The sequence below is a fragment of the Tupaia chinensis genome, unplaced genomic scaffold (assembly GCF_000334495.1).
Source record: "Tupaia chinensis unplaced genomic scaffold, TupChi_1.0 Scaffold000047_1, whole genome shotgun sequence".
NCBI lineage: Eukaryota > Metazoa > Chordata > Mammalia > Scandentia > Tupaiidae > Tupaia > Tupaia belangeri.
Window position 1 is genome coordinate 1232264 of NW_006159505.1, and position 14333 is coordinate 1246596.

At 54.2% G+C, this 14333-nt stretch overlaps 2 protein-coding genes across 2 annotated transcripts in view; one reads left to right on the forward strand and one right to left on the reverse strand.

Annotated features, from left to right (window-relative positions):
- Positions 1 to 133: 133 nt before the first annotated feature.
- On the forward strand, positions 134 to 3721 carry ART5 (ADP-ribosyltransferase 5). The gene is made up of 4 exons (XM_006140937.3): positions 134 to 289; positions 1978 to 2707; positions 3294 to 3326; positions 3403 to 3721. Exons 1-4 carry the CDS (start codon positions 230 to 232, stop codon positions 3507 to 3509), a joined length of 930 nt encoding a protein of 309 aa, XP_006140999.1. The 5' UTR covers positions 134 to 229; the 3' UTR covers positions 3510 to 3721.
- Positions 3722 to 4350: 629 nt separating this feature from the next.
- Positions 4351 to 14333, reverse strand: part of XNDC1N (XRCC1 N-terminal domain containing 1, N-terminal like) — a 35713-nt gene continuing 25730 nt past the window's right edge. The window contains exons 15-22 of the mRNA XM_006141131.2: positions 12579 to 12779; positions 12334 to 12496; positions 11274 to 11366; positions 7719 to 7911; positions 7108 to 7235; positions 6915 to 6993; positions 6022 to 6157; positions 4351 to 4742 (exon numbers count right to left, since the gene is read on the reverse strand). Coding sequence (XP_006141193.2) covers positions 4351 to 4742; positions 6022 to 6157; positions 6915 to 6993; positions 7108 to 7235; positions 7719 to 7911; positions 11274 to 11366; positions 12334 to 12496; positions 12579 to 12779 — 1385 coding nt within the window. The remainder of the gene's footprint in view (positions 4743 to 6021; positions 6158 to 6914; positions 6994 to 7107; positions 7236 to 7718; positions 7912 to 11273; positions 11367 to 12333; positions 12497 to 12578; positions 12780 to 14333) is intronic.

The window sequence follows — 14333 nt, forward strand, 5'->3', positions numbered from 1 at the left end:
AGTAGGAAGGCGACTGTGAGCCTGCGGGGCCGAGACGCGAGGCCGCGCTGCAGACTGCACGCCAAGGCCCCGCCCACTCCCCGGCCCGGCCACGCCCCCCGGACTGGGCCGAGTCCCGGACCCGGGACCCTCCACCGCAGGACAAAGGGTCCAGGCGCCCGTCGAAGCCTGGACTCCGCCGCCGCTGGCCCTGCCCTCGTCCGGACTCGCCCTGCTGGGTCTTGCAGGGATGATGCTGGCGGCCCTGCTGAGCACCCTCAGCTACCTGGGCCTCCACGCCCTCTGGCAGGTAACTCTGGAGCTCATGCCCTGCCTCGAAGGGGACGGTTCAGGGCCCGAGGGGTGGGCTGGGAAGCTGACTCCTCAGAACCCTCCCAGGGATTCCATCCTAGGACTCCTGTCGTCTTAATCTGCTTCCTCCCAGGAGCTTCTTTCTTTGCAGGGAGCCCCAAGTTCCTATTCCCTATCTCGCACCCGCACCTCCACCCACAGCTCCCTGCCTAACGCTCCCTCCTTCACACTAGCTCTCTCTAGGGATCCAGCTTCCTCCTCCCGCTGCTCATCTCCCACAACCTCGGCCTAGAGAACCTGTGTGCTGGCCAGTCCTCAGACCAAGCTTGCTCCCCCCCACCCCCATCCCAGGCCAAGTTTGAGGATAAAGGCTTGCAAAGCAGGAGAGGGCTCACAGGCTCAGAGCTGACAGTCCTTTCCGGTGGTGGCTGAGCACCTGCCAGGGGCTCCCAAAGTATGCAGGGAGAAAGTCCAAGGAGGCCGGGGACAGGGAGGGACTAAGGGAGTGGACGTCAGCTCAGAGTCTGTATATCACCTGCACACTGAACACTAGAGCCAAAACGCCTTGGAGGTCAGCTAGCCCCAGCTCCCAGAGTACAGGGACTCTTCAAAGGACAAGTGACCCTTTTTAGGTTCATGGGAAGGGAATCTCCTCATAACTGTGAGGCTGGAAGTATCCTGAATTTACAGCTGCAGAACCTAGAGCCCAGAAAAGAGACTTGCCCAGGAGCCCACAGCAGTAGACGGAGCCAGGACTGAACCAGGTCTGTGTGACCTCAGTGCCTGTGTTATTTTAGCCTCGTCTGGGGCCTTGCACACGTGCAGATATGAGCTATTTGGACACAGAAATGATACTCTGTGCTTATATTTTTGCTATAGGGCACATGTGCTCACTGGAGAGACAGAGACAGAAAGCGAGAAATCACCCCCCAGGGGGGATGGCCACACCCCAATCCCTTCTCCTCCATTCTCCTCTTGGGATCTTGGGCACGCATGCACACATGCCTGGCGTGAGTTTCAAGCAACTGGGTCCAGGACTTGAACCGCGATGGACTACGTGGGAGTCCAGTGACGTAACCATTGTACCATCTGTTGGTCCCAATAGTCTGTGTTTCTGACCTGATCTGCTTCCAAGTCCCTAGTGTCTAGTGTTGTGAACCTTTCCCATTCCCTGTGTTACTCCTCTCTTCCTCCCTCCATAGGCTCAGGCTGTTCCCATCCTGCCCCTGGGCCTGGCTCCAGACACCTTTGATGATGCCTATGTGGGCTGCTCAGAGGAGATGGAGAAGAAGGCAGCCTCCCTGCTGAAGGAGGAGATGGCCCACCATGCTCTGCTGCGGGAGTCCTGGGAGGCAGCCCAGGAAGCCTGGGAGCACACTGGAGAGACAGAGACAGAAAGCGAGAAATCACCCCCCAGGGGGGATGGCCACACCCCAATCCCTTCTCCTCCATTCTCCTCTTGGGATCTTGGGCACGCATGCACACATGCCTGGCGTGAGTTTCAAGCAACTGGGTCCAGGACTTGAACCGCGATGGACTACGTGGGAGTCCAGTGACGTAACCATTGTACCATCTGTTGGTCCCAATAGTCTGTGTTTCTGACCTGATCTGCTTCCAAGTCCCTAGTGTCTAGTGTTGTGAACCTTTCCCATTCCCTGTGTTACTCCTCTCTTCCTCCCTCCATAGGCTCAGGCTGTTCCCATCCTGCCCCTGGGCCTGGCTCCAGACACCTTTGATGATGCCTATGTGGGCTGCTCAGAGGAGATGGAGAAGAAGGCAGCCTCCCTGCTGAAGGAGGAGATGGCCCACCATGCTCTGCTGCGGGAGTCCTGGGAGGCAGCCCAGGAAGCCTGGGAGCACAGGCGACAAGGACTCACGCTGCCCCCCAGCTTCAAAGCCCAGCATGGAATAGCTGTTATGGTCTACACCAACTCGTCTAACACCTTGTACTGGGAGCTGAACCAGGCCGTGCGCACAGGAGGCAGCTCCCGGGAGCTCTACATGAGGCACTTCCCCTTCAAGGCCCTGCATTTCTACCTGACCCGGGCCCTACAGCTGCTGCGGGGCAGTGGGGGCTGCAGCAGGGACCTCGGGGAGATGGTGTTTCGAGGCATGGGCAGTCTTCGCTTTGAAGCCAAGAGGCTGGGCGACTCTGTCCGCTTGGGCCAATTTGCTTCCAGCTCCCTGGATGAGGCAGTGGCCCACAGGTTTGGTAATGCCACCCTCTTCTCCCTAAGAACTTGCTTTGGGGCCCCTATCGAGGCCCTGTCTGTCTTCCCCAAGGAGCGTGAGGTGCTGATTCCCCCCCATGAAGTCTTCTTGGTCACCAGGTTCTCCCAGGATGGAGCCCGGAGCTTAGTGACTCTCTGGAGCTATAATCAGACCTGCAGCCACTTCAACTGCGCCTATTTGGGTGGTAAGCTGCGCATGGGGGCCACAGGACTGGCAGGCATGTGAATAAGCCAAGATATCCCTGTGTCATTCCTGGGGCCCTCAGGACACCCACTTGGTGAATGGGGAAAGTCAGGCCTTCAAGTTAGTCCTCTGTGACTACTGAGGTTCTGTTGGGTCCTAGAATGTTGCCCGCATCTGTGACTATCCTCAGCTGATTCCATATGTTCTAGAAAGGTCCCATCTGCTAGAGTCTACTAGACCGGAAGAACCTGGTTAGGGAGGTTAGCCAGCAGAGAAAAGAGGCAGGAGGACAGCTTCAGGTCTCAGGGAGGCCTGGGCTTGCTGGGGCTGACTGGGCAGGAGTGTGCTGTTCCCCAGGGCCGAGGCAGGGGCAGAATGGAGGGCCTGAGGTGGTGGGAGCAGGGGTGGGTAAGCAACCCAGAAAGACTTCCTGGGCAGAGGAGGAGGAAGGGAAATCAGAAGACTGCCTTTTGGAAAAGGAAAAGAGGGATTGAGAGGGGAGTAGCCCTGCTGCAGCAGCTGGGAAGGGAAATTTGGGTGTGAGTTTGTCCACGTGGAGGGAGGCCTCACGGTGCTGTCTGTTGTAGGTGAGAAGCGGCGGAGCTGTGTGCCGGGACCAGGTGAGTTCCCTCTGCCTTCCCTGTGGTTTCACTCTCCTGGCCTGTGGACCCCTTCATCTTCTTTTCTTCTCTCCAGCAGCGGGGCAGCCAGAGTCTCCCTCCGCAGGGGCCTCCTCTCTGCTGTCCTGGAAGAGCCTGCTATTGGTCCCTGGGGGGTTCCAGATCTCAGGAGCTGGACCCTGAAAGTCCAGTGCCGGTCACTGAGGGGTCCTGGGAACTGGTGACCTTTGCGTGAAGGAGGGGGCTCTAAATAGCCTCAAGAAGCAAAAACATGGTCCTGACACAGCCCGAGCAGCCATCTCTCCAAGCAGGATGTGGGGAGACCTGAGGCCGTGGCGGGGTGGAGGGAGCCCGCTGCATGGCAGGGACTTCTGGGACAACCCAGGGAAGTACTGTGATGGCCATTCGATTGATTAAACAGGGTTGCAGCACGAAGACGTGGACTTTTCTGACTGGTTTATTCCGTTGAGGCTGGACCTCTGCCCGGCTCTGGCCTCGCCAGGCTCAAGGACTGAGGGACTGAAAGAGTAGCTTGTTGATCTCTGAGACATGGTCCCTGCCACTCACTGTAACTTACTAGCTCAGAATCGGCAACAGCTGGCAGGTCCTCACAACAGCTGTGAAGACAGGAAGGGGGGCAGATTCCTCAGCTGTGTCTGGTGAGGAATGCAAAGCCAAGGACGGAAGCTACTTGCTCAAGGTCAGAGGGCTTGTACAGCACCCACCTCCTGCCCCCTATCCTGGCCCTCTTTCCACCTAAACTCTGAGGAAGCCTAAAGCAGGATTCTAAGCCAAAGCTAGCTGTGACCCCAGAGCACGCCAGTCTCCTCTGCTCTGTTCCCACAAGGGTCCATTTCAGGGGGGAGGATCTCAAAGCATCAGAAGACAGATTCTCACACTCTCTGGAGGTATCTGACACCAAGCAGAGGCGGAGGCGAGGACAGCAGACAAGCGCCTACTCGGGCCCCCACCCTCACCCAACTAGGCTGCCATGCTCAGCAACAGAGGAGACGCTTCCACTGCCTCAGGACCCCCCTGTGGTCCCTAAATCCCCCTCCTGGGGCAGGTCCCCAGCCCCTTCTGTTTCCTGCTCCCGATGCACAAGTACATGAGCCGGGGAGGAGGGCCCAGACTCCCCAGAAGCTGGAGTCCTCGTTCCTCCAGTGTCCGGAAGCCCCGTTTCCACAGATACCTGGCTGCCCACAGTCCCTGGCACTGTCAACTCTGGGGTCTCCGGGACAGGGGGGCCCAGATTCTGGAAGCTGTTGCGCACTCGCGTGATGTAGCGACTGAGGATGCTGGCGCCATCCGGAGGCCGAGGCGTCCCTCCCTCGGCCAGGGTTCGCCGCACACCGGCCACCTCGCTCTGCAGTCGAGACACAGTCTTGGTCAGCTCGGTCAGTCTGTTGCCCAGGTCTGGAGGAAGCAGAGTAGTGAGAGGCCTTTCAGAGGATGAGCCCACCCTGTAGCTCTCCTACCCGCAGCAGGGCCCAGTGTGTGTCCGGTCTCTGGTTCCAGGGGGAGGAGAACGAGAAGAAAAAAGGGACTGGCTATGAGCAGGAGCCTGGGGCAGCTGAACTGAGTGAGGGTGCCATATTGAGGAGATGTAAAGAAGGGAAGGCTGTGGGCCAGAAAAGGGATCAGGAGTCATAGGGACAGTTTTTCTTTTTCTCTCTTTCTTTTTTTTTCTAGCCATGGGGTACATGCATTCTCCTGAAAGAGACAGAGGGAAAGTGAAAAAGCAGTCCCCAGGGGAGATGGCTATGCCACAATCCCTCGTCCTCCATTTTCCTCTCAGGATTTTGTACACACACGCACACGCGTGCGGCCGGCATGATTCTCAAGCTGACAGATCTGGGACTCAAAGTAGTTGACCATGTGAGAGTCCAGCACCTTAGCCATCGTGTCTCCTGCTGGTCTCCATAGGAACAGTTTCTAAGGGAGGTTCGTACATCCACTCCTGTCAGGGCTTCCCAATCTACACCTGGTCTGCTCACACCTATCCTTCAGGGTCCAAATTCTACCTCCTGCTTCTCCAACTTCCGCCTTCTCACATCACAGTCCCTCAAGGTGGCAGGCTGTATCTCCCCTGTGGGCTCCCACTGCAGTCTGGCTCCCTCCTGGCTCAAGGCTTTCTGCCTAGTATGATGGTCCCTTATCCCCACCACAACAAAAGCTTCCTCCCTCTGGGACAGGGCCTGGGGTGGAGGAGGCCACCCTCATACAATGAACATTGTATCCTATGGCATCTTTACCTTCCTCATGGTAGAAGAGGTAAAAGAAAAAGAAGACAAGGATGGGGAAGAAGGGCCGGCACGCTGGAGAGTAAGAGATGCGAGAACTGGAGAGGAAGGGGCTGAGGAGCGGACCAGAGGGCTGGGAGCCAAGGGAAAGATGAGTGAATACCCAGTGAGCGGAAGAGTGACTGATGGGTCAAGTGAATGGGTAAGGGAGTGAATGACACTGATCGACGGCAAGAATGAGTGATTAAATGCGTGGAATAAATGCCTGCCTGGCTCGGGGGTCACTGAGTACACGGGGCCACACTGTTCAGGCCATGGCTTCTAAGGGCAGGCTGGGATGGGGTCACCTAGACAAGCAGGCTGGGTGACGGGTACAAGTCGGGTATGGGCTGTTCATCCCAGTTGTACATCCCGGGAACAGAACTGGGGAGGACCTGGAGGTGTGGACTAACCTTTCCTGCGGGTCTCCTCGAACTCCCGCCGGGCGGTCTCTATGTAGCGCTGCACCAGAGCCTTGATGACGCGGAGACGGTAGGATCCTCGCTCTCCCTCCCCAGGCCCTACCCCTGGTCCGACCCCGGGATTGGCCTGGAAGGGAAGACAGGAGGGTGAGAGAGACCTTCCACCCCCCTTCCTCTGATCACTGCCCACCCCCACCCCCGGTGATACAGAACTGAGTAAAGTCTGTACAGACCCTTCTGTCCCAAAGGCCACCTACACCCAGTCTGCCTTCATCTGCCAGAGTCGTCCTGGAGGGGAGTGGACAAGGGGCCCGAAGCTGGGCAAGGGTCAAGTGTAAGAGGACCAGGATGGGAGGTGAGGGCGAGGGTGAGAGTTGGAGGTGGAAGGCAAAACCCTGTAGATCGGGCATTTAGGAGGGGGCTCTGAATTAGGAGGGGGCCCATGCTAAGCTGGCCTGGGTCAGGGGGCAGATATCGAGGGCAAGCGATCTCTTTGGACCTGGCCTCCTCTCAGGCCTGGCAGCCTTCTAATTTTCAGTCTGTGGGGCATTTGCCGTGGGCCTTTTCACGTGTCTTTTTGAAACAAGGTCAATCAAGTCTTGGCCCTGATTAGGACAAAAAGGTTTATTCGGGACTGAGAGTGCCGGTGCCTGGGAGGAGGGTGTCATGGACTTCTGCTGAAGCCCAAGAACACAGGGCTGGAAACTTGGGAAATGGCCAGAGCTAGGCACAGGAGCAGGCACAGTGGGGCTCAGGAGCAGGCTTCCTGGGAACACACGGAGAAGGACAGATGGCCAGGAGTGTGGTGACAAGAGGGTGGTGTGGACAGGGCCGTGGAAGGCCCGATGTGAGGGAGACCAGCGACAAGCCGACCAGGTACTCACGAAGGTGGGGATGGGAGGGTGGTCTGGCTTCTTGGTTTTGCAGCAGGAGCAGCAACAGCAAATGAACCGGCAGATTCTCCTGAGAGGTTTTGATGGTGGGAAGAGGTCAGTCAGGGAAAGGGGGACAGGAAGCTGAGTGGCATGCAGGGCCTGGTGCCTGGGGGGTTGAGAGTAGGAACTGCAAGGTCGTTACCTGAGAAAGTAGAAGATGGCCTTTGGGGAGGGCAGGATGTTAAAGGGCACAGGCAGCGTCAGGCCCTCTCGGAAGTAGGACAGGTAGAGCTTGGAGCGGGCGAACTTCCACTCCACATCAGCGGCGTCCTGTGGGCCAAGAGGCAGGGGGCTGGCAAGGGCGGCCTTGGCACCTGGCCCTCTTGGCCACTCAGTCTCTTTTTCTCCAGTTCTGGTGTCTCTTACTCTCCGGTGTGCCAATTCTTCCCCATTCTTGTCTCCTTCCTCCTCCATCACCCACATCCTCTCCTCACTCTCCATCCTCCTTCTGACGGCCCACTCCTGCCTGCCTGTTTTCCAGCCTGCAAACCCTGACCCATAAACGTTTCCTTCTCTCTGACTTTTCCACGGTACACTCCTTGTCCTAGCCGTGCGGTGGGGCGAGTCTAGACTTGGCGTCTGGAGATGCTAAGACCTCTTCTAGAAGACACTATAGAAGACAACTTGTCCCAAGAGGCAAAGCAAGGCAGCAGTGGAGAGAAGGCACCCATGTGTCCTGACTCCTCGCACCCTGTTCCCCTCCTTCCTTCCTTCTGTTTTCTCCCTGGCCTGAGCTGGCCTTGGTTCACACACCTCGATCTTCTGGAAGGAGTTGGTGATCATGGCGATGAGCATGTTGAGCAGCACGATGACCATGACGATGGTAAAGATGCCGTAGAGGGCCCGGCCCACGAATTCTGGCACCAGAAACTGAGGCATGTCCACCACGCTGTGCTCCTCCATGCCAAACATGGTCCAGAACAGAAACTGGAATGTCTCATTGAAACTGGCGTGCCGGGCCAAGGAAAGGACAGGAAATGAAGGGGGAAGAGAAGCCCGAGCTCTGCCCAGATGCACTTCTCCTCACACTCCAGGATCCAGTCACAGGGGCTCTGCTTCCATGAAGCCCTCTGGACCACCCTGATCCACAGGTGAGCTCCAACTTTTATCCTTTCAGCTAACCGATATTAATTGAGCACGTGATAGTGTCATAGGACTGAGGACACTTCAAGAAATAAGACGTCAAGTGGAGTCTCTGTCTTCAAGGACCTTATGTTCTGGGGGGGCATTGGGGTGAGACAGACACTGCTTATGCCAGCGTTTTTTCCATCAGGTGCTGTGAAGGAGCAGCACAGGAGGTTCTGGCCTAGTCTGGCTGGGGAAAGCCTCTTTGAGAAGCCTTCAAACTGAATTTTGAATGACGCAGAAGAATCAGCAGGAGACAGGGAAGGAGGTGGGAAGAAGAGCAGTTTCCCAAGACAGGGAAGCTTGGGGCCATTTGAGACTGAGAGAAGGTCAGCAAGGCAAGGCTCAGAGAGCAGAGGAGAGAGAGGCTTGTGAGGCCTAAGTAGCAACCACCCAGATCATGTCAGTCCTTGCAGGGTTAAAACACAGATCCTCACCATGGCCTAGGAGCAGTAGGAAGCAGGGAAGAGTTCTAAGCAGGGAAGATGCCTGACTGACGTTTGATGAGATCATGTTGGCTGCTGTGAGTGGGATGGAAGGGAAGCTGGAGGGGCAATGGAGACGTGGCCAGCTAAGAAACCACCGCCATAGTCTGGGTGAGAGAGGATGGTGCTTTGGTAGCAACTCCAGGGATACCTCTTCCAGGAAGCCGTTACTGAAGTCCCTTCTGTCCCCACAGAACATGTCTGTCTGTTAGTCACTCACAGAGCAGGCCACATTTCTCTTCCTACTGTATTTACTTGTGAATCTTATTTCCGCCCTCTCAGCACCAGTTCAGAAATAGGTGACCACACCCTCACACCAGTTTCTTGCCTCAGACTCTCTTTATTCTGCCCTCCACTTTACATCCAGGATACTCTTTTGAAATGCGAATCTGACTTCATCTTGATCCCTTCTCCTCCTTTCTCTTCTCGGGATTTTGGGCATGCACGCACACACATACGCACCTGGCATTAGTTTTAAGCTGCCGGTTCCAAGACTTGAATTGCGGTCAGCTATGTGAAAGTCCAGCGACATAACCGTTATGCTATCTACTGGTCCCTATACTTTTGCTTATTATCCTCTAAATATTGCTAACTACCCTCAGTCTACATGTCTATCAACCTACGTAATTAATTTTTAATTGCCAGAGAGTACATGTACTTGCCAGAGAGGGAGAGAGAGAAAGCATCCCCCAGTAAGGCATAGTCATGTTGCAATCCCTTCTCCTCAAGTTCGCCGTCCTGTCAGGATTTGGACACACATGCACACGTGCCTGGTGTTTTTCAAGCCACTAAGGCTGGGATGCAAACCATGGTGGGCCATGTAGGACCCACACTGGCTTACCCACTGTGCTAGGCAGCCTGAAAGCACTTAGTTTTATGAGAGTGGGAGTTAGGAAATGCAGGAGAAATGGTAGAAGTGGAAAGTCTCTGTCCTGATGCCAGCACTGTAAGAACTGACTCAGGTAAAAACCATCTGCAGGTGCTAGAGCCACCGGGTCGAAGGCTGCAAGGGAGCAGTCTAGTCAGTCTTGACATCCTGCCTTGTTATGAACAGGGGTTCTCTGGTACTTTCACAACGATGAGGTCTGCTAGACCAACCGGCCTCGCCCACAGGCCAAGCTGACATTGTGTGCCTCCTGCTGTGATGCAAGTCGACATGGTCAGCTACTTCTCTCCCAAACTGCTTGCCTTGACTCTAATCATGAGGAAATGGATATATCCCAACTGTGGAATATAACTGGCTCTATCCTCTTCAAAAAAGTTTATTTGGGAGCCAGCAGTTAGCGTTAATGGCTATGTCGCTGGACTTTCATGTAGTCGACTGTGGTTCAAGTCCCGGACCCAGTGGGTTAAACTCATGTTGGGCACGTGCGCGTGCATGGCCAAGATCCTGAGAGGAGAATGGAGGAGAAGGGATTACAGTGTGGTCATTCCTCCTGGGGGTGACTTCTTGCTTTCTGTCTTTCTGTCTCTCTGTCTCTCTCTGTCTTTCTGGGGAGTGCTCAAGCCCTATAGCAAAAAAAAAAAAAAAAAAAAAAAAAAAAAAAAAAAGATTATTCGTCATGCAAGACAAAGCAAAGGTAAGAGGAATGTTCTGGATGAAAAGAGACTAAAGATGGAGCCAGCAGATGGCATAGCAGTTATGTCACTGGACTCACACATGGCTGACCACGGTTCCAGTCCTGGACCCAATCGCTTGAAAATCACACTGGGCACACTGTGCCCAAGATCCAAGGAGGAGGGATTGCAATGTAGCCATCCTCCTGGAGGGCGACTTCTCATTTTGCTTCTCACTGTCTCTGTCTCTCTCTCTGATGAGCACACACTCCCTAAGGTGGAAACATCTACAAAAAGAAAAAGACTAAAGAGCTATGACAACTAAATGTAATGCACGATCCTATGCTGGGTATCAGATTTAAAAAATTACAAGACTTCTTTTAGGTAGGTAGGGAATTCGAGTATAATAAATTATATTATGGTACCAAGATTAAGTATTAGGAATACGATAATAATTTTGTGGTTATGCCCTCAGAAGATGTCCCGAACTATTTAGGAGTGAAGTGTCATGGAATTTGCAACTTCTTCTTTTTTTTTTTTAATTTTGCCAGAGGCCATCTGTACTTGCCAGAGAGAGACAGAGAGACAAAGAGAAGGAGAAAGCACCCCCTGATGGAGTATGGTCACATCACAATCCCTTCTCCTTTATTTCTCCATCCTGTTGGGATTGTGGACATGCACATACATGTGCCTGGTGTGTTTTTCAAATCACTGGGGCTGGGACTAAAAATGTGCTTGGTCATGTGGACTATAGCTCCCTTAACCATTAGGCTACAGTGCCGGCCCTTGCAACTTACTCTTAAAGTAAATTTCAGGAAAAAAAAAAGAACAAGAAATTAAGGAAGTATGGCGAAATATTCATTGAAGAAGCCAGATGGATGGTCTATGGGTATCCACTGTAGTTTTCATTGTAAGTTCTTCATAGGCTTGACACTTTTCAGATAATGGGGAGAAGATGAATGAATAAATGGATGCACAGCTGAGCGAGTGAATGAGTGGCAGAGTAAATCAAAAAGGGAATGAACACACACTGAATTAACTGAGTGAATAAATGAAGGGAAAAGAAGAGATGATCACATGGAGGATCAAGCGGTGGGGTCCCGGCTGCCCACCTGCCCACCCCGCCTCTGTCCCCGCGTACTTGCCCAGCCGCTCCGTCTCCTGGTAGGGCACGTAGATGTTGTTGAGGCCACAGAGGAAGGCGGTCAGGATGATCATGAGGATGAACATGAACCTGGCAGGGGTGGGATGTGGAAGGCTCAGAGCAGGCCTCTACCCTGGGAGAAGTCAGGCTCTGGGAAGAGGGATGATGGCCTCCCTAGTTCTCTACTTGACAGGTGCTCTGTTTAATTATTATTGAGAATAGAGAAGTCAGGGGGTGAAAACGAGGAGGGCTTTACGTGGGTGCCAAAGCAGAGGCTCCCCTTTAAGGGTATCAGGTACTAAGTCTGCGTAGTCAAGGCTAGAGAGGGACCAGTCTCCGAGGGAGGGACTAAGATGCTGAAGTCAAACAGGGCTGACTGGGGTCATTGGGTCCCACGGGAGAAGAGTTATCACCAGAAGAGTTTAAGTCACGTGGGAGAACAAATGAGCCTGCAACAGGGAGGGCCAGAAAAATCCTGGGGTGCAATGGGAGGTTCTGTCCCAAGCTAAGCTGAAGCTGTTCATAGACATAATTAGGGCTTTGCCCACCAAGGGCGCCCACCCTAGTCCCACTTCCAGCAGGGGATCCCAGGGGAGTAGGCATTCACTATGGGCTCTGATTAGGCTGAGAGGCCAGGTGTGGCTCTGTGCGATGGTGATGAGCACCGTGAAGACCAGATAAGGTCATGGGTTCAAAGGCTAGAGTGGGAAGGCCCCAAAGGGACCCCACTGCCCTACTTTTCCCCCAAAGATGAGAAACTAAGGTGCAGAGAGGGGAAAAGAACTAGGAGCTGAGCTCCCGGCATGGGTCTTTCTGCCGTCAGTGGTTGGTAGTCGTTTCTACAGTCCTGTGCCTCTTTGAGAATCGGATACAAGTTAATGGACCCTCTCTGCAGTGAAATGAATGTACACTCTGAATTTTGCCTATCATTTTAGGGGGCCAGAAGTCTCTCAGCCCACGCCTGTGGTGGCACCCAGGCCAAGAACCTCTGCACTGCATCAGAGCTGGGGCAGTGCAGTCTCTCAGAGAGGGGTCTCTGAGCAGGGGCGGTGCGCACCGGATCATGTCGTCGATCATCCTGCCGATGGAGATCTGGAGAGTGCCCAGGGACTCGTGGGCCGGGAGGATGTAGGCCAGGCGGGTGAAGCTGAGCATGCTGGTGACAGCGAAGAGGACCTCAGCTAAGAACTGCGGATCCTCGGTGCGCCACTCTCTTCGCTCTGTGTGGGGGTAGGATGGGTCTATGGCTGCCAGCCAGGAAAGGGAGAGTGGGGGTTCTGGGCCACGTGGCAGGACACTCACCAGCTGTGGTGAAATAGTGGCAGGCAGCCCCCTTGGTAGCATCCCGACAGTGCATGTGGGCCAGCCCAGCCAGGAGGAGGCGCAGCGCGAAGGACGCCAGGTACAGGGACAGGATGACCACGTCCAGGAAGTTCCACCAGTCCAGGAGGTAACTGCGCAGGCCCTCGATCCACACCTCCTTGCACTCGAACCACAGGAAGCCTGAGGGAGGCAGCAGGGGGCCAGGACAGGGTGGGGCAGGGCTCCCTTCTCATGGGTCAGAGCTAGATTACAACAGAGGCGAGAACCTACAAATGGGTTTGGGGGGGCTACAACATCACAGGGGTGAGGGGAGGTCAGTGAGGTGTAAATATTTTACCTGCTCAGGTACAAAACATTCTTAAATGAACATAAAAAGGACTCCTTCCTGCTGTGAATTGCACCAATGACCACACTCCACTGACACCCAGGAAGTGGGTCACCCCAGGAGAGGCTGCTTATTGGGAGGGAAGGATTTTTTTTCTCTCTCTTTTTTTTTTTTTTTTTGCAAGTGTATGCACCCTATAGCAAAACAAACAAACAAAAACTTCCTTAAAAAATAAGTAGGCTTTATATATAAAATGAAAAAGAATAGGCCGCGGGCAGGTAGTGGTTAAAGGCACTGGACTCCCACATGGCCGACCGTGGTTTAAGTCCTCAATCTGGTGGCTTGCTTTCTCACTTTTCCTCTCTCTCTGCGTCTGTATGATCAAACTGGAAAGTAACAATAATAATAAATAAAGTTAAAATAAAATAATTAAAAAAAAATTTGACCAGAGAGAGAAAAGTAAAATGAGAAAAAAAGCTGCGAGGTCCGGGACTCGAACTACAGTTGGCCATGTGGGAGTCCAGCACCCTTAACCACCATGCCACCTGCTGGCCCCTAGAAGGGAAGGATTTAAATCAGTGTCTCCCTGCCCTCCACAAACAGTTAAAGAGTATGGATGTGGAGGGACTGCAAAGGACCAGCCTGCGTGGGATGCCCATGTCCCCATGGGGCCCAGCACTACACTTGGGGCTGGGAGTTCTTGGAGGCCAGACACCATGAGTCAGGTGACCCTGCCACACTGTCTCCTTTCCATTCCCTGGATACAATCGTGAGTTTTCCACTCACTGTTCCCTCCGCCTGGAACTTTCATGAGCCCAGCTCAAGTATCACCTCCTCCGTGAAGCCCTCCCTGGCCAGCTGGTGGGCTGCTCCCTGTTCTGTACTCACAGCTTTCTGCTCATCTCCCTGAGGCCATCACTAGGGGCACTGCAGGATCTCTATGGGCCCATCCCTCCTGCCTGCCCCTGAACTGGGAGCCCCTCAGGAGCACAAACCATATCCAAAGTATAAGTGTCCCCAGTGTCCAGGACAATCAGACAAATGTTTTTTAAGCTGCTCCCATATGCCAGCAGGACCCTGTGGTGGTAAGACAGACACCGTGACTGTCCCCTCAAGCTTACAATCCAGCGAAGAGACAGGCAAGTAACCAAGTGTGAAGCAGACAACATGGGAAATGCTGGGAACAGAGGGAACGTAACTGGAATGTATAGGAAAGGATCCTCACCGGATCTGGAAAGCCTCTCAAAGAAAGTGAGGTTTCAGTTGAGGCCTGAGGGAGCAGCAGGAGCCAGCCAGTAGAGGGCAGTGTGGGGAGGGTCAAGTGCTCTAGGGAAAGTGAGTGAGCAAAGGCCTGAGGGCAGGTGGGAATAGGATGCAGTCAGGGACCAGAATTAGTGCTGTCCAGCAGG